The sequence below is a fragment of the Manacus candei genome, unplaced genomic scaffold, assembly GCF_025592945.1.
Source record: "Manacus candei isolate 608988 ecotype Guabito, Panama unplaced genomic scaffold, ASM2559294v1 h1tg000034l, whole genome shotgun sequence".
Taxonomy (NCBI): domain Eukaryota; kingdom Metazoa; phylum Chordata; class Aves; order Passeriformes; family Pipridae; genus Manacus; species Manacus candei.
The window spans coordinates 984,487-1,009,917 of NW_026138082.1; the positions used below are offsets into that span (position 1 = coordinate 984,487).

The 25,431-nt window shown below is 40.2% G+C and overlaps 1 protein-coding gene across 2 annotated transcripts; it reads right to left on the reverse strand.

The window, feature by feature from the left end:
• Nucleotides 1-25,368, reverse strand: SMIM28 (small integral membrane protein 28). 2 transcript variants are annotated; one of them, XM_051792635.1, is made up of 3 exons: nucleotides 25,343-25,368; nucleotides 11,211-11,450; nucleotides 1-4,611 (listed from the first exon to the last, which is right to left on the reverse strand). In XM_051792635.1, the coding sequence occupies exons 2-3, from the start codon at nucleotides 11,319-11,321 to the stop codon at nucleotides 4,213-4,215; spliced, it is 510 nt and encodes a 169-aa protein (XP_051648595.1). In that variant the 5' UTR covers nucleotides 11,322-11,450; nucleotides 25,343-25,368; the 3' UTR covers nucleotides 1-4,212. The 2 variants fall into 2 exon arrangements, with proteins under 2 accessions (XP_051648595.1, XP_051648594.1); XM_051792634.1 differs by lacking the exon at nucleotides 25,343-25,368 and having other exon boundaries at nucleotides 11,211-12,042.
• Between the last annotated feature and the right edge of the window lie 63 nt (nucleotides 25,369-25,431).

Sequence of the window (25,431 nt, forward strand, 5' to 3'; positions counted from 1 at the left end):
ACTGGTAAAAGTAATTATATGTCTGTATTTGGAGGCTTTGCTGGCATAGGGGCACAAGCAAAATCCTTATAAGCATAGATTAAGCCAAATGTTGTATTTTGGGGGCAGTTCTTTCTTGGCCACTGTGATATTATTGAACTATCATAAAGATATTCTGACTCAATGTCAGAGTTTGCTTTTTTTTTTTTATGTAAAGTTTTTCCATTTCAGTGAGGGATCTAAATTTCTAGACAAGGTATTTGTTACACACAAGCATCTCTCTGAAGAGAAATTTATACATTGAAGTGCTTATTCTGTCTTTCCTAGGCCAAGGCCAAGAAGTGACTGTCCTGTTTTGAAAAACGTATTTTGTCACTTGCAAGTACAAACCAGTGAATCATGAATTAGTTTTTAGCTCATCAAAGATTAGGTACCAGATGCTTGATCTATGCACAAGCATGAATCATTTTTATCCAAGATGTTAGTTTCTGAGCTCCTACTGTGGTTGCGAAGAGGTGTCTCATCTTTCCTTCCTTCAGGTAAAGTGAGAGAGACAGGATATTCTACTAATTTGAAAGTACTGTATTATTACTGGATGTGAAAGTACTGTATTATTACTGGAGATGCGTGCTGAATGCTTTCAGTTGATATTTAATAGAACTGTTTTGTATGAATTACCTGTGTTGCTTTCCTTTAAATGTCTTTTGAGCAAATAACTGGCATGTGTACAAGATGTATCTGCGTCTTGGTCTACAGAGCAGTGGATTGATGTCAGTAAGAGAGACTGGCAGCTCTCACAAAGAGGAGATGCACAGAGATTGCTCTCTGAGCTTCTGAAACCTCCTTAATGAGAGGGTCCATATTGTTCCATAGTTTCCTACTAAGTATAAACAAGGGGTTCTATAAATAATCTCATCATGGTTCTCAATATTCTTATAATAGAAAACTGAAATATAGTTGCCCTTCACATTAGGTGAGTTAAAAACCTATAAGACTTTATATGTGTAGTAGCAGATATGAGATTTTAAAAAAAAAGAAAAAGAACTTTGTGGTTATAAATTACAATGCCAGTGTTACAGTGATTTCTGGATGCATATGAAATCTCCTAGTATCAAATTTTCAAAGAAACAGCCATCTGATTTCATACAAAATTTGGAAATTATGAACAAAATTTAATTTGATATAGCTTTAGCTATACCAAGAAAGGACTTAGAGAAGACATCCAGTCTGTTCCTTGCTCCAGTTAGGAACCTTCATCACTCTGGACATAAGTTTGTCTAACTTCTTAATGTGACCAGAGATGGTGTTGCCAGTGCTTTGCTGCACTTTCAGACTGCACTTCACTTTTAGAAATTTCTTTTCTGACTTAAACTTGTTTCACTTTAAGATCACTAGTACCAGTTCAGATTGGTGCAAGCATGAGGGGTGCTTATTTTGCTTTGTTTGCAATTACCTTTTATGTAATCGAAAATTTAATGTCTCTCCTCAGTCTAAAACCTTCACCTTTGAGATTACTGGAGCTAAGAAAATTAAAGATCTTCCCCTTGCACTTATGGTTGCTGTATGACCAGGCACGAGTTCCTTTCAGGTCATGAGCTCTCCTCTTGGATGCAAAAGGTGCTTACCCTAAGGACATGACAGCTGCTCCACAAGCAGTAGCACTAACACCAGTAACACTGTGGTTACTGAGATGTGTGTCACCACAGGCTAATATGATCAGAGGTAGCTTCTGGGCAATGGAGATTTAATTTCAATATGTTTGCAGGAGAAACATTCTCTTTTTGTTTTAGTGGACCTTCTCTTTGTGGTGGGGGCTTAAGAGCAGAGGTGCTGGTTAGGTTGAAACCCACTAGGGACAATTAACATGCAAGACTAGACAAATTTGTTTTGGAATGAGGTAAGGGATACAAATTCCAGATGGAATAAAAAGCAGTCTACTAGAAAGAGGAATTTAAGTCATGGCAGTGTTTCTGTTAATTTGAAATTGAGCAAGTGTCTGTTTTTAATTGTCTATAGTAATGCAAACAATCAGAAACTATTTATCTAAAGTAGGATTCAAGAGTTATCCAGTAAATACTGTGTGAAACACAATCACTCTCTATATGTTTCCAGAGAATAGCAATTCTCAGCTATTTTAGAAGTATATAAGTCTTGGTCACAAGAAAGCAATCAAAAAGTTTTTTTTAATTGTAAGTAAGGTAACTAGAGAGCCGTTTAGAATGATGAGCCCAGGGGCTGAGTATCAGGCTCTACCCAGGTTAAGGATAAACAAGAATCTGTGCTGAATAACAGTGCAGCTCATTTCAGAACGCAGTAGATCTTTTAAGGCAAAATATACTCCACTGGATATGACAATAGCTTAGTTTTCAAGTGTATCTGTACAACTTTGCTGAAGACAGTGGAATATACAGACACCAGAGGCAGAAGTGATTTATCTTTGAACCTCAAAGCTTTGCACCTTTCCAATTAGTTATGTTGTTTGGGGCCCGTATATTTGTCCAGCTTTCCTTGTAGCTGGCAACAACTGTGTGTACCAAATATTAAGAAGGTAAAGAAAATGCAAGGAGACAGTAGAATATAGTACTTTCAAATGCACCAGCAAATAGAGGAACTGTTCCCAGATGTGGTCTGAAAAGAAAAATGGTTGAATTTGATTTTTTCCAAAACATCTGCTGCTGCAGTTTGATAAGCAAAATGGAACATTAGAAAAGGAATTATCTCAAATTGTAATTCAAGAAAACAATCCCATTTCTGAATTATAAGAGGCAGATATTTTTTCTTGTTATAAGAGAAATGTATGAGTGGCAACATCAGTTTTGACCTGGACTATTTGGTTACTGTGATTGTGTCACTGTTGACATAACATGAGCTTTAAGTACCTTGCAGCTTGAAAGCGGCCTTTCTTCTGCTGCACAGCAATGATTTTTTCTTCCATTATTGTATTGTTGGTTTTGTTGGGTTTTTTAAGGAATGTGGTAAGTTCATAAAGCAGGACTGGCTGATACTGACACCTCCTGACAGTTGCTGAGATCATAGAGTGCGGGTCAGGGCAGCCTTTGGATTTGTTAGTTACACCAAGACTGCACACAGCTGTTACAATAGTTTCTTGTTTGCAGGTGTCAGCTATTCCATGACATTACTTTTGTCTGTGGCTTGCCAACATAACTTTGAGGCTGTCAGGATCTGTAGTAGCCACCTTCTGTAACAAGAGCATCTATCAACATGGTGAAAATGCTATCCTCTAAGAAAAATTAAAGATAGTCTAAAAGTATGCATGTGCAAACCCTCTGAGCCACTGCCATCAACACACTAGAATTGGCTTTACTTTGCCTTAGTGATGAAGGGGAAGAGATCATAATGCTGTTTTGAAATACAGACCAGATTTTTTTGGTGCATTTGAATTTATTAAGTTTTCTCCAGCTTCTTTACACACTGCACCAAACAAGTCACACGGTTTATTATTTCAGACTTGTAAATTGGAAAAGAAGTCAAGCGAGTAGTCTGGAACACTGGGACCTTGCAGACCTTGGCAGGAAGCTTGCAGCAATAGTGTGAATGTGCTCTTGTATGGAGTCTTCCACACCCAGAACAATCAGATCTTCTCTGATTGTTCTCATTGTTCAACTGTGAGAAAAGACAGCCTGTATCCACAGTGCACATTAGAACCTTTGCAGACAGTTGCTGGAAATTTTGTATATATTATATATTTATTTGCTTTCCTGAGAGTTGTGATCATTCCAGAGCACTGCAGAATGATGTAACGTTAACACACACAGATGGAGTGACTAAGCTTGTCAAAGACTCGATTAAAAATAAACACATAGAAAAAAACTCCAAACTGAAATAGGCATGTGCTAAAAGCCCTTTTTGTGACAAGTGAATCTATAACGTTATTGAAATTTCTTTGTAGGTGATGGATGGCAGAGGAACAGCTTCTCAACTTTCCTTAAGTTTAATCCTTTCATGACATGTTTGTTAACTGGAATACCCATGCTGCCAGTCTGGGTCAGATTTGGTGCTATGCCATGTGTACACTTGCCACAAATGGAAGGTAGAGAGTCCTAGGATGAGGTGAAGAGACTCATTCCCTGTTACTTCAAGTTTCTTCCTGCATAAATTCATTGGTTTGGTGCCTCATTTGGAATCTTTTCACAGATTTTAAAGGCCATAGCAGTTCTACCCTTGTGCCTTGAGGGGGTTGCATGCTTCAGCTAAGGTGCTTCCATAGAAAGTTTATTTGGCGCTGCTGGTCTGCAGTGTGCTCTCTTCATAAGGAGGCACTGGGTCTGGAGAGAGCTCAGTGTGAGCCTCTTCCATGGAAGTCTTCATGGTGGCCTCCTCATACGATGGAGGTAAACACACAGAGAGGAATGTGGCATCAGGGACCAGTGTGGAGTAGTGGAAACTCTGTTCACTGTTCCAGGGCAGTGCAGAAAGGAAATTGGACACATCATGTTCAGGCAGGGCCTCAGGAAGGTCGATGCTGAAGATCTGCCCCTGCTGAGTGGGGCGCTGGCAACGGCGGTACAGGAAGAGCAGCAGGAATGCCAGGAAGAGCATCATGGTGGCAGGCAGTATGATGCACAGAAATGGTTCTATGTCGTCTTTGGTTGAACTTGTCTGTTGTCTGCTCTGTAATCAAAGCAAATAGGTAGTGTGTTGGATTCCTGGAGACCTCTTAATGAGAAAGCAAAAATGTTTTCTGTCCATCTCCCCCCTTATGCTCTAGCAGTCGCTTTTCCAGATTTCTTTCTGTCTGCATTAATGTCAATCAAATGATATGTTTTGCAGACTCCTGAATTGCCAAACTCTATTTGCTGGCTCATTAAAGCAAATCACAACTGGAGACAAAAGAAACAGAAAAGTTGGAAAGACTATTGCATTTCTAGGAAACCCTGTATCCAAATGGGGAAAAAACCCAACAACCTGGAAGTGTATGTAATTTTGTTTGACACTTACATTTTATTGCTCTTGGATTATAGAGGGACCAGTCCACTTTGTGGGAGATTAGTCAAGCTTTTAAAATTTGTGAGAACAGTGGATTGCAGATGATCCAGGGGAAGCACCATCTAGTGTTGTTTCTTTGTATTTGAAAAACTGTTTAAAGAACAAATGTTATGACAACTAGTCCATTCAAACAGGGCCCATTGCCTACAATACCTATTCTTTGGGTTGTTCTAATCTTACAGGCCAGACCCTGACATGGTGTGTTAGTACAGCCTGGACTGGGGCTCTTTCTTGAGCTTTTTCTGCCGGCTTTCCAAGAATCATTTTTCCCTGATTGAAACTGTGGAAAAAGAACTTCTTGTGTAAGAGTAATAACAGTTGTGACTGTTAGCTGTCAACTTTTATTTTCTGACGTGTAGCACAAAAGGCCTCTGTCTCACAGCTTTTAAATTGTTCTGTAATGATAACTGGAGTCATTAGCTACTAAAAAAAATCCCAACAAACAAAACCAACAAAGCCATTTGTGCTCTTCTGTTGTATTAGCTTTAGTTTTAAAATTTAATGTAGCTTTTTTTCAGTATGGCTCTATCTTGCTCTAGCTTCTAATAAGTGGATCTCATTCAGAGTCCAGTCTAGAGAAGTAAGAAAACCCAAACCCTATAATGCTATTTATTATCAACTCATTCCCTTAGTAAGTTCCTGAAGAATGCTCTCAGATGGCTTTTTCATGTTTGTATGGTGAGACTCAACAGGTCAATAGATCAGATGTCATTTATTTTGAATGAAGGTACCTATTCAAGCTAGGAGAAATTGAGTGGTTCTTTCCTCAAAGCATTTGGAAGCAGGGATGCAAAATGGCTTTTTGCAGCAATGGCTTTGTGAAAAGGGCCAGTAACCCCAGTGCTCCCTTCTTAGTCTACAAAAACTTTCTACTTTCTGTGCTTATTCTTCCAAGAATTATAGTAATTCTTCCAGCTACAAAATCACACTGTAACCCTCCATTCAACTGATTATCTACCAGGTATCTGTAACCTTTCTGTTTGTTGTCCTATTATGAAATTCTGCCTAAGAAAAACAAAGTAAATAGGTTTTGACTTCTAAAACATAGCATAGGGGAGATTTCTGCCTCTTTTTTTCCCCTAAGGTATTGTGGGTCTGAAGCCAAATCCATTAAAGTAATTTAAAAATATATTGAAACTTTTGTGGGTAAGCTATTTAAGCTTTTTTTTTCCCCAGCTGTCTTTTTCCCCAAAAATGCATACTAAAGAACTCTTTTATATTTACTGATCATTTTTTATTAAAGAGCTTCTGGCAGTACAAGCTGTTGTCTTACCTGACTATTAAATGGGCTACAGGAAAAAGCAGAGTTGGAAGAAACTGTTCCCGCTGTTCTTCTAATCCAGTCATTAAATAATCTTTTAAAAATGAGGGGATTTTTTTTTTTAAGTTCATTAATGCTTTTTTAGTGGGTCTTACGAGGGGCATAAAACACTTCTGGGAAAATGAAAAGAAGCATTCAGTATTGTATTTGTGCACTGCTTATTCGGAGACTCACCCATGCTGATGTGTTACCAATACTCTTACAGTAAATATTTCGAAGAGCTGAGCTTATATTGGACAGCATTATTCACAATCAGTGAAGAGCATATTTTTGAGATCCAAGTCTAAGTTTGGGGTTAAATTTGTAGGAAGCAGGCTTTCAGCCAGGTTAAGTGCTGTTCGTAGTATCTATGAGTTGTACAGTAATCTGGTGGTTTGTGAGGACAGAGATTTGAGAGAGGGACATTGCCAGCTTTTTCTACATGAGATTAGTAAAAGGTATATAAAACCCTGATTATCCTTTAAACTTGGTGCAGCTTCCCTATAAATTTCACTGAAAGGATATTCGTTTGTTAAAGTGGTCAAGGACGGTGTATCCTTCATGTGCTGGTGGAAGCACAGACTACTGTTATGGTTGCCTGATACATCCTGTTATAAGACATAGCCTCTTACCAACACTGTATTTCAGAGAGTCCACTGTATGGCAGGGAGACACGGGAAGGATTGGTGGGTTGGATGTGGATTTGAAGCACAGGATGAGAATTGATGTTTCTGAAGTGAGGAGCTGTGAACTCATCAGGGATGGACAGAGTGGAGAAGAGTACAGATCAGAATTGTGCAGCAGTGTGGAAGGAGAGCCTTGGCTTGTGAGAACAAGATATAAAACTGTGGGGAGGAAAGCCAAAAGGGAACCAAGACTGAGGGCAGTAAGACTGAATAGGACTGAGAGTAGAAATCTGAGGAACAACACTCTCACTGCAGCAGTCCCATTCTTTTCAAATAAGAAGGGAAAAGGAAAGGGCTAGTGAAAAACTATGAGGCAGGAGAAGGAAGGAAAAGGTTAAGCTTGATAGAAGAAATTAACAAATAGTCTTGGGTCTCAGGGAAATACATTACTCCAAAGCCTAAACTGGAAGCCAGTGGTCTTGGGCCTTGTATACCCATCAAGGGAAATGTGTAAAATATATTATTGTTGGAGGGGAAAGTTTGCATCTAATGGTAAAAAAATGGAAGAAGTGAAACTATTTGTAGTATAAACTAGCTCAGATGACCACAGTCTGTGAAGTAGGTACAAAAGGACAGCTTGGGATGTCAGCGGGTTACTGGCCTAAAAGCCCTCCAAGAGTAACCTATAGCATTGTTTCTAAAGTTGCAAAATCAAGCTCTCAAGGTTGAATAAATGCCAGCATTTTGGAAATCTATAATTCCTTAATTTGTTCTGCAATGCATATAATTTTTAATTACATTATTGTGTACAAAGTGCCTACTCAGGTTTGTGATAGATTGCTTAGGGAAGAAGACCACAATACCTCAGGGTACTGTGTTGCAGGATGTGTAGGGTATGTAGTGACTGAGTCAGAAGAGTGGGGGAATTGAGAGGACTGCCTGCTAGTGTGGGATAGTGAATGCTGTCCTGGGGAGCTGTATGCCTGCCTCTGTTACTGAATGGTCTAGGGGAGGGGCAAGACAGTTCAGCAGAGGTGTTTGTTGTGGGTTATTTGTTGGTTATACCTCACTTAAAGTGCCTGGGTTGAGATCCCTGGGTCTGGTCTGCAGAAATTCTGCATCTGTATTGCTGCATCTGAAGGTGAAAGAGCAATACCCTGAACCTGCAAGTGCTTTGTTGCACTGAGGGATCTGGGCAAAAATTACATAGGTTATTATGAAACAGTTCATATCCTCTTGTACTCCCTGAAATGGTCAGGTGGTTGGACTAGATTTTCATTGCAGGTCCCTTCCAACTGAATTACTCCTGTTTTATCCTAATCTATTCAAAATAACTACTGAATAGATAGCAACCAGGCACTTGTGTAATGTATGCAAAAGGAGACATAATAAATTTGGTTTTTTGAAGAAGATGCAGTAAATAAGACCCTGAGCTGTATGCTGAGAAGGAGGGGGGGGGAAGTAGCACACTGAATGGCTATAATGAAGCTAATACCATGTCCTGTATAGTTGTGAAAGGACATTAAGTGTGTTTTAGTGCAATCTGCAAAATAGTAGCATGTGAGGCAGGTAGGATTAAGTATTGGGCAATATGTTTTTTTTCTGTATGCTGACAGATGACAGCAAGGACCAGTTTTCCTCAGTCTGTGTTTCAAAGGGTTCACAGTTTTTTAAACACAGCTAGTGTTAAGCCTTTCCTATCTGGGTTAAATAATTTGTAGGCTACGTAGTGTATTATTCAAATTGAAATAGTTTTAAATAAATTAATGCTGCCCTACAGATGCAGAGAACCTGAACAGGGAGTTATATATCCATTTTGATACTGTCTCCTGCCAAGCATTTTACATGGACTGCTTTTAGTTTGAGATGTAGTTCAAAAAGCTGATGAGCTTCTTGTAGGTAAATCCATATATATTATCAAATGTATTGCGATACAATTGATCAGTATTAGTCCCTGTTTTTCTGTCATGGTTTTGTACCCATTTCAGCAATGACTGACTAAGGGGCTAGTGAAGAAAGTTGCGCAGATCTTGACATAAAGGCTTGGAAAATCTTATGGGCATTAAAAAAAAATTACATCAAAAATAAAAATAATTTTAATACAATGAGTCAAAGGTCACTTAATAAAAAATAAATAATTACTTAGAAATTCCAAACTATTACTAAAGTTGTAAACTGAAATAAAACTAGCCTCTAAAACTAGAAAAGTATATTCCTGTTATCTGTATAGATAACAGGAATAGCTGCCAGAACTGGAAAATAAAATGATCTAAAATTCAATCTGAATCTTCATTAGTTGAAGTGAAAGTAAACCAACTGCAGAACATATATGAAGTAAAATCCTTTACTGTTTAACCCCTGAAAGTTTCCAAACTAGGCATATGAAGTGACTGAGGGCATTATTAGGCAGTGTTTTCCTAACTGGTTTGGTTGGATGCTGCTTCACTGGACATCAGTGTGCTCTGCTTGTGTCATCACAAGCAGCAATTGTCAGGTTTGTAATTGACAAAAATAAGGATCTGACTTCCACCATGAAATAAGTTACAGACACATAAATATAGGGAAAATATCCTTTATAAAATAGAGAAAGGCAGAAAAGGGCTTCGGAGTAAAAGCGATCATGTTTCTAAAAAGTTATGTTTTCCCAGAACTGATTCTTAGAATAGTTTGGTCATTGTAGGCTCATGTTTATTCTCTTCCTTTCATTATATATTTGTAGGAATTGAAGCAGAGAGTCAGTTTTCCCAAACACTGAGCACAGACTAAAGTAGTAAAGCCTTTCATTAGTAATCTGTCTGCCTATGTTTTTTTAACATGCTGAGCATGTACAGTTGCCAGCTTACAGATTACGTGACCCATATCAGCTAAGATGAGCTTTTACTCGTGCCTGTTGATAAAGGAATAAAATGCAGAGTGGAGCTGAGTTGTGTGGTATATCCATGATGAGTAATGGAATGGGTTTGGAGCTGAACCGTGTGTCTAGACAAAAGAGGGATACTACCTGGCTTGGGAGAGAATGACCTAATAAGGCCAAACATGAGTTTAAAGAAAGCTTTGGTGTAAGGATAGAAAAGTAAAAGTTTATTTGCTTACTGAAATTCCCACTGAAGTGATTGATGCTAAGATTTATTATATTGTTAATGATTTGCTAGAGTACTTAGAACTCTAATAAAATTACTTTTATTTAAATAGCCCATATTTATACTTATATCTTTTCAAGTTGAATCATGAAACCAATACTTCTGAAATGTTTAAGTGGATTTGGAACAAAGTCTGAAGTCATTAGGCTGTGGTCCTCCCATAGGTGCTTTTCCAAGCTCTATCCTGCTTTTTAAAGCTGACTCATTATTGCTTATAAACAGTAGAAACATAAATCTGACAAATAGAAAAACATTTTGATGTGTTTTTGTATACATTAATAACGACACATAATTTAAAAGTGAGCCTAGATTTACACTGAATTTTCAAATACTTGTTGAAATGTGACTCTGGTGATGCTCTTTGTTTCCCAGTGTCAGATAAAAGCAGTCTTGAGGTGTGAAGACATTGCCATTGCTACTCTAACTCTGGCAATCTTACTGATGAGATAGATTTTGTTAAAATTGCAGAGTTATTAAGGACTACTTTTTCTCCTGTTTTGACACCCATTTATCCCCTTTTATTTTGCAACAGTATACTTCATATCTCAGCTAACTAGTCTGGCCAGTTCATTTGCTAATGCTACTTGACTCGGACATTTACTGGGGATGTACATGCACCTTAAATTATTATTTTTGATCAGAGAAACCCTCTCACTGTATGCCAGACAAAGCCAGAAAGACACGCTGTGTTTTCATCTCTGGGGGCTACTTCCCTCCCCCCACTCGCCTGCATGTGATCCTCTCTCACAGAAGTAATCAGCGCACAGCTTAGGGAACAAGAGTTCATTGCTGCCTGCTACCGACTCGCAACATCTGCAGAAAGGCTTCACAGGACCAGATCCAAAGCATAAACATGCATTTAAGAGAAAGGAAATCAAGGAATAGCAAAATGCATTATGCTTAAAAGAAGTAATTAAACTTCCTTACCTGCCACTCCAAGAGAATTTTTCCATCTAACATTTTTCTTTTCCCACAAATGTGTTTAAAACAACTTAACAGCAATAAATAAATGCTCTGACTCGGTGTAATTGAGCAGTACTGCTTTGACACATCCCAGTTCCCAGCTTTTTACTCTGCACTATACATGAGGCATTATAGGGACATACACACATGCTAAGTCAAAGGACATGTCACAGAGATGAGCAGGAGGGTACAGACCTGAAGCTCTGTTTCCAGAAGTTGCCCACCAGGTTCACTGTTTAGCCAGTCATAGTTTCCCCTGTCAGCGTGTCCAAATTTTTTCAAGCTGCTGCCCAAGAGCCACCTCATGCTTTCATTAGCCTGGTCTTCTGTCTTCGTGCCTCCACCTTGCTCCACTGCTTGCAACTGCGTCCCCGCCTCCCAGCCTCGACCCAGCCGGGCTGCTCTCAGCTAATGATCCCTCTTAAATGATATCCCCTTTATAGTGGAAAAGACAAAAAGAAGTTACACACCCCCTCGTCGTCAGGAAGCCAAGCAAATAGATCTCAGAGCCTCTCTCCACTTCCAGCTCAATCTCTCTGGATTTGCTTCGGTGGCCTACATTACCAGCAAAGCTGGCATCAGGTATCTGGGAGCTGGGACTGATAGCGCTCTGATTGGAGCACTCCCTGCATTAGGATTATTAAAAGGGGAATTTGCATGTGAATCTGAGCCCACATGGTCATGACTCTGTGTGGATAAATAATGCTCTATATTTAGTTGTCTAATAAACACTTTTTCCAAAAAAATAAAATAAATAAAACCTGTGCTTCTATGCTGAGAGAGAAAGGGTAACTGAGGTTCCCCCCTCAGTTGCACAGCACAAGGAGGAACCACAATCCAGACAGATTTTTCCTCCCTGTTGCTGAAATATACTGTAAAGAGTGAGAGTGGTTTCTGAGTAGAGAGGCAAGGACACAGGGCTAAATGCTGTACTGAATTATTTAGGAGTGTTAGGATATAGATGGTAATGACAAATCCAGAGAGAGAGCTCTTCCAGGAAAGCTTTGGTCATTGTTACAGTGTATGATTTCTTTCGGTAATAATGAGTTTTCAGTTCAGTTAAATCAGGACTCGTTTACAGCTTTCTAGGATACTAGTTGTTAAATGGCAATTGTTTCCAGTGAGGAGTCTTTGAACTCTTTATGCAGAAAAAAGCAACACAAACTCATTTCACTGATGTATGGTAACTTCTGAGGGGACGAGTATTTAACCTGAGTTGCAAGTTAAATCAGGGTTTAACTCTTACTGAAAAGTTGGAGGTGTCTTTTTCTGCCTTGTATGGACAGAGATAGAGAGGCTGTTAGTAACATCCTTTTCAACTATGGTGCATTTTACATGGTTTCTCAAAGCTAACCTGTTGGAGCAAAAGTTGTGTTCGGGACTGATGGTACAAATTTGGGGTTAGAATCTTCACCTCTTATTTCTTGCTTGAACTCTTTTTCATCAACTTTTCCTTTAGCTCATGGCTCCCAGAAAATTGTAGGCCTATTTGGTAGCAGCAGGCTCTATTCCTCCCGCTCCAGCAATGGCAATCTGTAGGCCAGTGCTTGCCGTTTCTGACGAGAGGACTGTGGAAGAAGCAGTTCCAAGGCTGGCTGTGATCCCTGTGTCTGCAGTGTGCAGGAGGGATTTACCCTGCATGTGAACCATGGCTGTGGGAGAGAGAGGTGATTGGTTGATAAATCTATCCAGTTTTGTTACCGATGTTGCCAGCTGAGCGGTGGATAGGGAGCAACAACGTTGGATGAAGGGGTGGTCTTGGTACTGAAGCAACTGCGTTGTTTGTTGGAAACCGACTCCCACTCTTGCTTGTGCTGAGAAGGTCTTGTGTAAAGCTAAAAAGCTCACCTCAGAAAAGCCTTGTGAGAAGACTCCTCCTTTCCGCAGTGCCTCACTTCTCATCTTGGAGAGCACTTTCAGAGCTGATGAATGTTTTCAGCTGCAACCAGGTCCAGGGGAGTTACGCTGTGAGCTACAATGTCCACTGAGAAGCCGGGTCCTAAATGTGGTTTAACAAGTCACACCAAGGTAGTGAAATACTTCTGACTTGATGTCTCAACACCTTGTATGGAAGCAAGAATGATGACCATCTTTCCCAAACTGGTGTTAAGAAAACAAATTCCTTAAGGAGTCTTGTGAGTGTGTAGCTTAAATCTATAATCTTAGGTGCAAGCAGGAAAAATTCATATACTATCTTAATTAGGGTCTTAATGCAGCCCCTAAGATTATTAATGCTATTTTTAGAAGCTCGCTATAAATTTGCTTTGGGACTGTGCATGAATAATGAGGAGAAGCAAAAAATTACATCTTCTTAAAGTGTAAACACCCTGCTTGGCATCCTTGGATTCTAGTTAGATGGATTTTAGCAAAAAAGAAAAATAATAAGATGTGCACTTCTAAGACTCACTGACCTGATTTACAAAGTGCTACTTTGGATTCTTGACCTCTCGAAAATGTTTAAGAAAGATTTAATTTTGTAGACCTGAGACCAAATGGGAATTTGGGGAAATGCAGTGGCCTTTGTCACGCAGGTAATTAGAATATAAAATAATGATTGTCTCTCTGGCTTTCTGTATCATCAGTGGACCCAGCAGCAAGATTACTGAGAGTAATGGGATTCTGTGTTTTTACTGCCAGTGGTCAGATGCCCATTTGACACACTACCTTTGTAGAGCAGATTTACTCTTGTGTAGAACTGAAACAGTACCACCTGAGACTGGGTTTGTGATGGCAAATTTCTTGCAGATTTCTGCCAACCCTGTGGGGCACACATGACACTTGCTTTTCCTTCTCACAAGGCACTCATAAATACCATTTCAGCTGGGGCATGCTGTAATGTGAAAGCTGTGGGGAGGAGGTTCATCCTTGATTCCAAGCCTCATGACCAGATGTCAGGCTTGTCACTTGGAAGCGTGGGTCAGGTTGACCTTTGGAAATCATCAGATCTTGACATGTACAAAATGTCCTCCCCTCTCTTGGCACTGGTTTTGTTCTTTGAAATAGTTTAATTTAGCAGTTGCACTGTCAAATAATCTGGAGAAAATAGCCGACATGGAATAGTACTACCTAATTGGTTAAAGTTTGGTAAAGGTTTGTGAAACAATGACAATGTTTTTTAACTGAGGCAGTGTTCCTAGTATCACTTCCAATGTCCTAGCAGGGGAGCAGGGGGAGACTTTCTGAGGAAGCCACTGCAGAAAATAGGCACCTCCACTGTTCTCAGTTTGAAGCTCAAAGTGTTTGTCCTAAATAATTCATCACTCTGATTTGCTGAGATGTTCAAGGCTAGCAGTGCAAGTCTAGGCTGTATTGCCACTAATATTGATAGGGAATAGAATATCCACAGTGCCCTAGATACCTTTCCTTTGCTGCTTTCCACAGGTACTGGTGAAACTTCCCTCCTTGAATGACTGCAGTGCTGTGAGAGAGGGTAGGAGGGCTAACTGAATAATGCAAAACTAGAATTTCAGTGGGTGAGGTGTTACCACTGTAAACTGTCTAGTGTTGTCAGGTGTAGATTCATTGGATGAAATGGAGGAAGATGACGACTTTTGCCTAAAACCAGGTGGTAGGTGTGTCTATGTCCTTCAGGCAGAAATGGTGTGGGCTTCTGTCCATTACTTTTATTTGGGTAACTAAGCAATTCTCTTTTGTTCTTTTTTTGATAAATTTGTCATGATATTGAAATTTTGGCTTTACTTTTTTTGTTAATTATCAATATATTGGTTTTTTTCAAAAACAAAGCACCTTCTGAAGTGCAATCTCATCTCCCCACCAAACTAAAACCACTGTCTCTTCAAAGGATAGATACAAGTTGGCATAGTCCTTCTGAGAAACAGTGTTCTGGAGATCAGTGTTTGCAGACAAGGTGCACATACTCATGGCCTGTGGAAATCAGAGACAGGAAGACTCCACTACAAAATATGTGCATGCTGATGCTACCTTGGTGTAGGAGCAGCAGTGACCATGGAAGCAGGAGGAGGTACTGCTGAGTTATTGATCCCAAATCCTCATGCTGCAGATGGGTAGCTGAAAGCAAAAACTTTAGAGACAGTGCAAGGGACAGAGCTCAGGTTACTGCAAGAGCAGGGTTGCCTCCTGCAAATATCCCTTGAAGTCCTGTAATTGTAATAACACTTGAAAAGCCATAGCAGAGTGCTGGTGTCTGGGCAGCATCTATCTGATGATACTGTCTGGAGCTATGGGGTTATATTATTTATTTTTTTTTGTAATTTCTGTCAATCTAGGTTTGTTCCCCTTCATTTACAGTTGGTCATCCTTACCCTGAATACTTGTTTTCTCTTATTTAAGAGAAAAATCTGCTACTCTATTTAAGAGTCCATGTCTGGCAGTATGCACTGTATGGAACTTTGTTCCTATTTAGCCAAACAGTAGAAATTCTTTGTTTGTTATGGAGGGTGAGAGAGCTGGTGTTGTGGTTGGGGTTTTGGTGATTTGAGTTTTTTTCAGCTCATGTTGCCTTGTGCTACTACTTAGCCATCTTATTTGTACTTTGTAAACCTGTCAGGATGCTGGGACAGCGAATAACCTGCTGTGTAAGAGCACTGTCCAAAAGAGAGCAGTTATCTTTCAACTCAGACAGCACCTGGTGGAGAGGGTCAGGTACTCAGTGGGATCAGCTGCTCCCCCTGAACTGTGTTGCAGGGGCTGAAATGCCTGATGTGAGGGCTTCCCCAGCATTGGGAGCCCAGTGTGTCCTGCAGCTGCTGCCTGGCTAACAGAGCCTGTCCCGCCAATGCTGGCAGCTGAAATCCACAATGTCTCTTTGGGCCTGGGTGTGCAATGATCTCTGTCAGCGTGCCTCTGAAGGACATTTTCTCTCTAGGAGACCATAGTGAGGACAAAGGCCAGAAAACATAAATATTTTTAAAGTGGAAGGGGACTAACCTTGAAAAGCATGACACATTTTTCATCACTGTCCTAAACCCTGTGTGTGCTTGTGTATTATTAAAGTGTTAGGGAATTGATCTCAGCGTTAGTTTGTGTTTTGGGGAAATGGAAGTTGGTTTGTGGGTGGATTGTGGGTTTTCTTTTGAGGGAAGTAGGAATTAAATGCTTGGATATGCTTTTTACTTTCAGGCTGAGATATGCTCATTTTATTTATTTGATCTTCCTGATGCTGTGAGACTCTCTCTTCTTTATGCAAATGTTTTGGGGTGTGAAAGTTGTGCTTCCATCCCCGGCACTGACCCTGTGCTATCAGAGTCAGTCAAAATTTTGTCATTGACAAAGGGGCAGATGTTAAGTTCTATATTTTGTCTTACCTGCTATAGCTAAATGGGCTGTGGGCTGGTTTCCCACTGTGTTATATTACTTCTGTTCAATGTAAACAAAATCAAATGAAAGGCTTTTTTTCCCCCCTGTTTTAGTAAAGCTTAACTAAAAATGTGTTTATCTGGCATAAGGAATACACTGTGAAGATGGCCATGGCAGCTCAATTACCCTGGTATCTGATTTGCAGTTGCTTGAACATATACGCAGGCTAATGGTGTGAGGTTCAACAAGGCCAAGTGCTGGGTCCTGCATTTTGGCCACAAAGCTGCAGACAGTACTATAAGCTGGGGACAGAGTGGCTGGAGAGCATCCAGGCAGAAAGGGACCTCGGGGTTCTGATTGACAGGAAGCTGAACATGAGCCAGCAGTGTGCCCAGGTGGCCAAGAAGGCCAATGGCATCCTGGCCTGCATCAGGAACAGTGTGGCCAACAGGTCCAGGGAAGTGATTCTTCTCCTGTACTCAGCGCTGGTGAGGCCACACCTGGAGTACTGGGTCCAGTTGTGGACCCCTCAGATTAGGAAGGATATTGAGGTGCTGGAGCAGGCCCAAAAAAGGGCAATGAGAGTGATGAAGGGACTCGAGCACAAGTCCAGTGCTGAGGGAGCTGAGGGAGCTGGGGTTGTTCAGCCTGGAGAACAGGAGGCTCAGAGGAGATCTCATCACTCTCTACAACTACCTGAAAGAAGGCTGTAACCAGGTGGGGATTGATCTCTTCTCCCAGGTAACCAGTAGTAGGACAAGAGGGAACAGTCTTAAATTGCACTATGGTAGGTTTAGGTCAGACTTTAGGAAGAAGTTCTGTTCAGAGAGAGTGATTGGGCATTGGAATGGGCTGTCCAGGGAGGTGGCAGTCACCCACCATCCCTGGAGGTATTTAAGAAGAGACTAGATGTGGCACTTCGGGCCATGGTCTGGTAGATGAGGTGGTGTTCAGTCAAAGGTTGGACTCAATGATCTTAGATCTCTTTTCCAACCTGGGTGATTCTGTGATTCTGTAATTTATCCCAGCACTGTGGCCTCCTGCTGTGGAGCCCATGGCATGGCTGTTTGAGTGCTCTGACTTCAGTCTTGAAGAAAAAACATTCTTGACTGATTCTGCTTCTCTGTGAGGGATCATTGCTTTCAGGCTGTAACCTGCAAATAATTGTCCTCTGCTCCTCCAATATATATAAAAGATTGTTTTTTCAACATGTGCTGACTCAAGGCTGTTATTTTCCTCATATATATATATATATATATATATATATATATGCACAAGGAATAGGAACAAGAAAGAACCATTCAAAAATTATCAATAATACTTCCGCCATTTTGCCATAACATTTGCAGATATGTTGCTGAATTTAATTTACTTCTGGGTAACCACTGTTCTGCTTGGGAATCCTGAACTTGAACTGGAAAGTGGGCATGATCTACAGGTAGTAAGCAAGAGGAAGCAAAGGTTAGCTAGACACAAGCTAGATGGGTGACCTCTCTTTTGTTCATTCTCAGAGTTGTAAGCTCTTGTCTTCCACAGCTATTTAATTTAACCTGAGTTTCATAGGAGTCTAGTGGAGTCTCCTTTCCCAAAATGCAGTTATAAACAGTTTGCAGACAACTTGTCTGAGATAACAATGGAATCATAGAATCATTTAAGTTGGAAAAGATGTTTAAGATCATCAAGTCCAACCACAAACCTAACACTGCCGATGTTACTAAAGACTGGAATTGCACATACATTTAAGCATTTCCAGCATTTCTGAAGAGCCAGCTGACCACATTATGCTTTTGGCTGCATTTGCTTTTAGAATTGTTACCATAAGCTTAGTGAGAGATTAAATATTTTGCTATTTCATAAGGATGATATTCCAAAAAGAAAGAAAATTATTAGAAATGCTTCAGGTAACGGAAGTAAAGAAATAGAAAGGTACCAAGTGGGGATAAATGTCCAATGCTGCTGGCACACCCAGTGGGGGCAAAAGCTTCGTGGCAGCAGGTAGCCAGAAGCTGGGGAGGGAGAGAGAGAGAGGAGAGGAGCTGTGAAAGGGTGTGTGCCTGTGAAGAAAAGGCAGATGTTGCTATAAGGAAGAGAGCTTATCCCATAGTGTGTGAAAGTGTATAAAAATAAATAAAGTCCCTGTAAGTAAAAAAATGGTAATTCCTTAGATATGACTGAGAAAACTATCACTAAGATTTCCTATAGAAAATACTCATTTGGTAGCAATGTAATACATATCCTCTTTTACGTTTTTTTTTAAATAAAGTTAATCCCATTCTAATAACAGGAATGCAACATAATTTAAGTTAAACCACTAAAAATTAGGCTGAACTATTTCTTTCTTTACAATAATAATAATAATAATAATAATAATAATAATAATAATAATAATAAAATATTCTATATCTGTGATATTTTTACTCCATAATCGCCTACTAGAGGTGTAAAATCTGCCTGCATCTAAATACCAACTATGAACACCATTATAAACTGCAATATTTGTAGTATCTGAAATGATGGCTGTATCTTTCCTTTTACAAGGCTTCAGGAAGCAGAGCAGATGTGTGTGTTACCCTGACCTTAAAGCATGGCACATAGGTTTTTTTGTATTTTCTGTCCACACTTAGTTTCTTTTACTGTTTTTTTCCGGTAATGTTTGCCAATATAGGGAAGTAACCTTTAAGGAGAAATGTGAATGTGTGGTTAACCTTCAGCTGAGATTTTAAAAGTAAACTTTTAAGATTTATCTTATTGTTCAGTGTATTCGATGTTGCTCACCCTGGCTGTTGACCTTGTGTAATGCTGGGCAGGCTTTAGATAAGGACCTCACAAACTATCTGCAGTCTTGTGTTCAATTCTTTGTTCAAAGTGATACAATTTTCTGCTAGAATATTGTGAATCCCCGAATCAAATCTTGAGACCATATCTAAATACAGCAGTCTCTGTGTCAGTGCTTGTTTCTAACAGTAGATTTTATACAAAAGCATGATCGTACCTTTATAGCCTGATTTGGTTAATATCATCTGCTGGCAAAATCTATCCACTCTAGATTCCAAAGGAGTTACTCTTTCTGGCATTGTTGGTTAGAACCAGTGTGGTTAAAAGAGCACTGTTGGAGAAGTAATAGCTCTTCTAGCTTCTAAAACTAGCTTACTTCTTCACCAGAGTGGAAAAAATGCATATTGACTTATTAGTCCTTTGTCATCACTTTAAAGCCAGGTACAGCCCCAGAGAAGAACTGTAGGTGTTAACATAATCTCTCACATGTTATTGTCACTGATTGCAGACTTAGAGAAGCCCAGGTATCTTTCCTGTCATTGACAATTAATCTGTAATTCTTCATTTGCCATTGCTAAAATGCTTGAAACGTTTGAAAACCTGAGGAAACGCAGCTTTTGAAATACATTCCTTCCCTGAAACAATCTTAGCAATAACAGAAAGAATGAGTGAATTGAAAGCTATCTGTATAAACTAAAACAACTGATGCAGGACATAGGCTCGTAGCAGGCTGCAGTTGCCCATATACGTGTGATGAGAAGCAGTGTGACAAACTGGACCAAAGACACAGTAGTGGGGGAAACATTCAGTCTCTGTAAAAGGAGGGTTTAAAGGTTAGGGAAGCACTGCAGTTCCTCAAGTGGCCTCTTGGAGAGACAAGGGAGAAACCATAAGGAGAAAGCTGTAGTATGCTGGAAGTTAAGTAGCAGAGGTTACCCAGATCTCACGGACTAGCCTGTAGCACAGATGAGGCAGGTTGTTTGCTCCTCCTTAACCCCAGCCCCTGGTTAGGTGCCCTCCCTGAAGCTGCAGGCTGTATCCATATGAGAACTGGGGCTATAAATCAGGATACATTTGTTCAGTGTTTTACACAGTAGTCAGTGAAAGACCAAGGAACACCTTTTGGCCCTTCAGGACAAGGGAGAAAATTATTCCTGTCCATGGACTTCTGAATCTATATGAAAATCCCTGAATTGATGTGTGTATTATTTAACAGAGCATCAGCTGAGAGGCTTTAAGCAATTTTGTACTGTTTTGCTTGAAATAGCACACATTTTGTGTACTGTTCCATTTCAGAGGTCACATCCTGAAGCTGAATCTCCTGATTTGAATCTAAAGATTTTTACTTCAAACTCATGGAGAAGATGCACAACCTCCTGCAACCTGTAAGATAAAGTTTGCTAAAGAAATGAAATACATTAAGAAAATCTTGTATATGAAAGAGGCCTCAAATCTGCAGATGTGGCAAGATCTTTATTTTCTCAAGTATACTGGTTAATAGTTCAACTTGTCAGCAAAACGGCAGTCAAACCTAGATTTGAGAGTCTGACCTTTCTTGTACAGAGGCAGGTCAGCTAGCCTTAAATGCATGAGGCTTTATTAGCAGAGGTGGTGACAGGGGTACCTGAAGGGACAGAGAAAAGGGAAAACTTCTCCCCACCAGTGAGGTGAGAAATAAGGGACACCCAGGCAGGTGTCCTCCTCCTTGGGGTGTCCTCTTGGTGCAGCAGGTGGCATGTAACACTGCTGAGCGTGACCCACTGGGAGCTGCTCAAATGACCCATTGGTTGTTTTTGCTTATGATGCTGTTAGCATCAATCATGTCACACTTGATGTGGTGCCTGAGCTGCATGCTGATTGTTTGCTGTGCCTTGCTCATGTCTGTTATTGGGTACTGTCTGTTGGATAAATAAAACGCCATTACCCTCATAGGTGCAGAAGTTGCCTGCTAAAAACTGTGAGGGAAAGGCTGAAAAGCTCTTAAAATGGAGCTATAGACTGGAAACTAAGATGTCAGGAGGCAGACAGGAAAAAAAGGATGAGTTAAAGATGAAAGGCAGACATTTCTGATGTAAAAATAATTCAGAATTGACCAGTGTAAGGCCATAAGGACAAGAACACTTGAGACAACAGGGTAAAGGCACTGCCACATTTTCCCTCACACTAGAGATGAGAGCTTAAGGAGATGCAAGTGGAAAGCATGCTACAAGATTGGAAGTAAAAGGGTCTTGGTGTTAGAAAAGATAAGGCACCATGCAACACCCTCCATAGAAAACTATGGATGCAAAGGCTTTAAATGTGGCTTCTTAAAATGAGAGGCTTAGCTTGGCAGCTGGGAGTGGCATTGCAAACAGATCATGAAAGAAATATGTTGTCTAAGGGATGTGTGAATGCTTGGAGGGGAATAATTGCACATTAGGAATACCTGGACAGTGGAGCTGCAAAGAACCACTACTCAGTGTGAGCCCTTTATAATTAACAGGCTAGATTTTCAGCTAGCACATGCAAACTGCTGCCCAAGAATGATGTGCTGATGTCAAGGTGTATAGAGTTATGTGATAGTGTCTTCTGTGAAAAGCTGATATTGAGGTGAGGGCTTGTACAAGAAGGGCCAAAACTGTAGCAAAACATAAAGAAGACTCTACTCTGGCATTTGGGCTGGTTGAATCGATGATCTGAACAGTTCTTCCAAGTGTGCAGACCGTCACATCCTAAATTCAGGAGATTTTATTGTCATTTGAGAGAATATTGAGAAAATACCCACTGCATTGAGAAAAGACTGAGTATTGAGAAAAGACCTGCTTCTGGATAGGTGGGAAGAGAGTGCCCCATGGTGCGTTCCAATTCAGGCTGCATGGGCTGTATTGATGCTGCTGTGCAAAATCTTGCTCCTGTGTGAAGCTCCAGTGTTGCTCACAGTTGGACAGTGGCGAAAGCCTAGGGCCAGTCTGATTAAATGGGGATTTTCTTTTTAAAGAACAAGTAGTTTTTGCTTGGGGCAGTGGAATACGAAGAGACTCAGCTGTGAGCAGAACATCTGAGGCATGTCTGTTATTGGATACTGTCTGTTGGACAAATAAAGAGTTATTTGATTCTGCTACAAGGTAGGGATCCTCCCATCCTGGCATATCCTCACACTCTCAATGTCAAGTGACTTGGTGTGTTACAGCAAGAGGAACTAGGGAGCTGCTGTGGGTCAATGTGGCCTGTATGGGTGAGCAGTTATAATGTGCCCAGGTTGAAGGGGCTGCACTAGACCTGACTTGATCTTTGTGGTTTAGGGATTTTTAAACTTTATTTTGCTCCAAACATTACTTTCTGCCATATGCAGGATGAAGCCTTCTTGAAAGGGATGAATGTCCAGCCAGCCTGGCTTGGTTTGAGTGTCTAAAAGAGACACTCTAAGTGATGTGGTTTGGCTCTTGTGCCCTGCCCCAGGCTCTTCTTTCTCATCCTGTTTTTCTTTAGCAGTCACTGCATATCTATGCAGATCTGTGCCATTGTCTAGAACAACATGGCTTACTCTATACACCCTCCCTTCCAACAGACACTTAATTGTGGTCATACTTCTTGTCCTAGTCTCAGCACAGCTCTGCCTAAAAAATTTTCAAACTTATAAAAAAAAAATTTTCAAACTAGATTTAAATCTTCCTTTGTTTTGTTTTGTTTCATGGTTGACTTTGCAAACTAACAGTGTTTATTCTCTTGGGCTTGGGGCTGGTCACATGAGCCTGCATTGAGATATTCAATTATTTAGTGTCCATTTAAAAGAAAACGTAATGTATGCAAGAGAGATATAAGATCTGCTCTGGTGCCCATCTTAGCAGCTGGGATTTTTTTTATCAGGGCCCTTGCATTTGTGGTGCCACCATAACAATTCTACCCAGAAATCGATTCCTGTGTTTTCTAAAGGGAAGATGAAATTATTTTTACAAGTGAGCATTATGAACCAAGAGCCTTGCCACCTTCCCCTCCTTAGATTAGTTACTGCAATACATTTTCAAAGCCATTTTTCACTTTCTCATTATGTTTGACATTATTGTTTCCCAAGCTTGAAGATTTGCCTGTTTCTGACCTCCTGGACAAAATTACTTACAGGGATAGATTTCAATATAGCATCTTAACCAGTTTTGTTTTGATCTCTTTCTCTCCCTGTAATCTCTGGCACAAAGGAGAAACTGATTAGAAGTACAAAGCAGTCTGCCAGGATGTAATGTAACCTTAAAAAGCAGTAAATAATTTATAAATGCTACACAGTAAAGTATTCTAAATTAATCTTCACTAATTTTGTCTGACTGTGGTAGGGAATGAAGATGATGAGAGATATCCTCAGAAGTGGTCACACTAACCACAATGAACAGAAATATTTCAGGTTGGGCATATTTCCTGAGAACTGGCAAATCAGAAGTATTGCTTCTACTTTATGGATACAGATTTCCCAGTAATTACAGTGTAGATAAAGATAAAAATCTCTTGCAAAAAGAAAACAGAACAAAAGACTAAACCAGATTTACTACAATGGATTTCTACTAGGAGTCAGAAATTTGCACATGCAGCCTCACTAATTTGTTGGGTTTGGGTTTTTTCTTTTTTTTTCTTCATGATAAGAGTAAGACCTAGCTGACCTGTGCTTACAACTAAATTGTTTTGATTTATTTGGGATTCTCTGGGTTTTGAAATCTGGATACTGACTGCATTGTTCTAGGACACTGTGTAAAGCATTTGGAAACAGTTCAATTTGTGTTTGTTTACGGTGATATTAGACGTTAAGAGGTTTATCCTGATGCTAGCTTCTTTGCCAAAAGCTCCAAAATCAGAGATCACCCTGCATTTCACATAGCTCAGCAGACAGAACCCAGGCCTTGTTCTACTTCTTATTTTGAATTCTGCCACAGGTTTGCTCAGTGAACCAATTTAATAGTGAAATTTAACAGTGTGCCTGTTTAGTCCCTTTCTTTTTTTATTTTCTTTTTTTGTTTGTTTGTTTTTTAAATATTTCTTGACAGCTGGTTTCTTTGACAAATGTTTTTAACACTTCGTTCCTCGATAATAGAAGAAGACCTAGCTTCTTCTAGATAAGTACAAATCAAGGTCACCCCTTCTATCACATATGGACCTCTTGCACCAGAGGCAGCAGAAGCCATGCTAGTCTGACCCCAGCATTAAGTGGGAAGGCAGCTGGAAATTTGTACATGTAAGGAGTGAGTGGAATAGTGGAGCAGTACTCTCTGTATTTACCCTGTTGCTGTTTCACATTACTGAGTGGTGTTTAAGAAGAAATGAAAATCTTTCTAATGGGATCTAAATGAGAAGTGTGGAGTAGCAGAAGGTGGTTTCCTGGAATGAAATTAGATCTGACAGTTAGGATTTAACACACTCTTGTTTTGCCAGAAGTGTGTAAGATTATTAAAGCATCACAACCTCATTTATTTGCTTTGTAATCTGCTCTTAACCTTCATGCTGATGAGGCTGTTACGTAACAGATATCGAAGGCCAGACCTTGTGTTGTTTCAGTGTATGGGAGCCCATGCCCAGAGAACCAGTGAGGCCAGGTGAGAATGCTGGCTGCATTTTCACTCTTATATGGCAAGCTTGCCTTTGGGCTGTGGAGAGCATCCCTGAGCCCACAATGGTGTACCCTAAAGGTTATTGTATGATGCTATGTACTGTCACTGGAACACTCCTGCTTTCAGGAAGCCCTATGGCAATTCTTTTGACAGGGGTACTGGCCAACCCATTCTCCTTCAGTACGTTTTGGTTGCATACCAAAGCATGTGTGGCTGCTGTGAAGGTGTTCACTGTTTTCATTAAGTATTTTCATTAAACAAAAGGTTTTTTGTCATCAGGAGCAATCACTGATTCAACTTTAATCGAAAGAGGGATTTAGGTGATGGGGAGAGCCCTTGCTGAGCTTTTTAGCAAGATGAAACATTACAGTAGCCATGCTGTTTGCATGCACCTGTAGGCTGGGAACACGAGTTGAGTGCTAGCTAAACTGACTGTGGTCAGGGAATGCCTAGCTTAAAAGTGCAACAAAAGTTTGGCTCTGCGTGAGAGCTCCAATGAACCCATCTCTAACGAAATCAAAGCCAAAAGTATTTTCCTCATTTTAATGGAGGGAGAAATGTTTCACCTGTTTAGATGCTTCAAAATTCTGCATGGTATCTACTTGGACCTTTAGCTGCCTCAGCAGCTTTATCCTTCTCCACCCTTACAAGCCCAGACTCTAGCTAGGAGTGCTGCAGGACTCATTTGTTACAGTGTTTAGATCTCACCTGCCATCAAAAAAACCCAGCAGTTCATAGTGACTAAATTCTGCAGGTCATCCATAAAAACAGCAGTCCCTGCTGGTACATACCACATA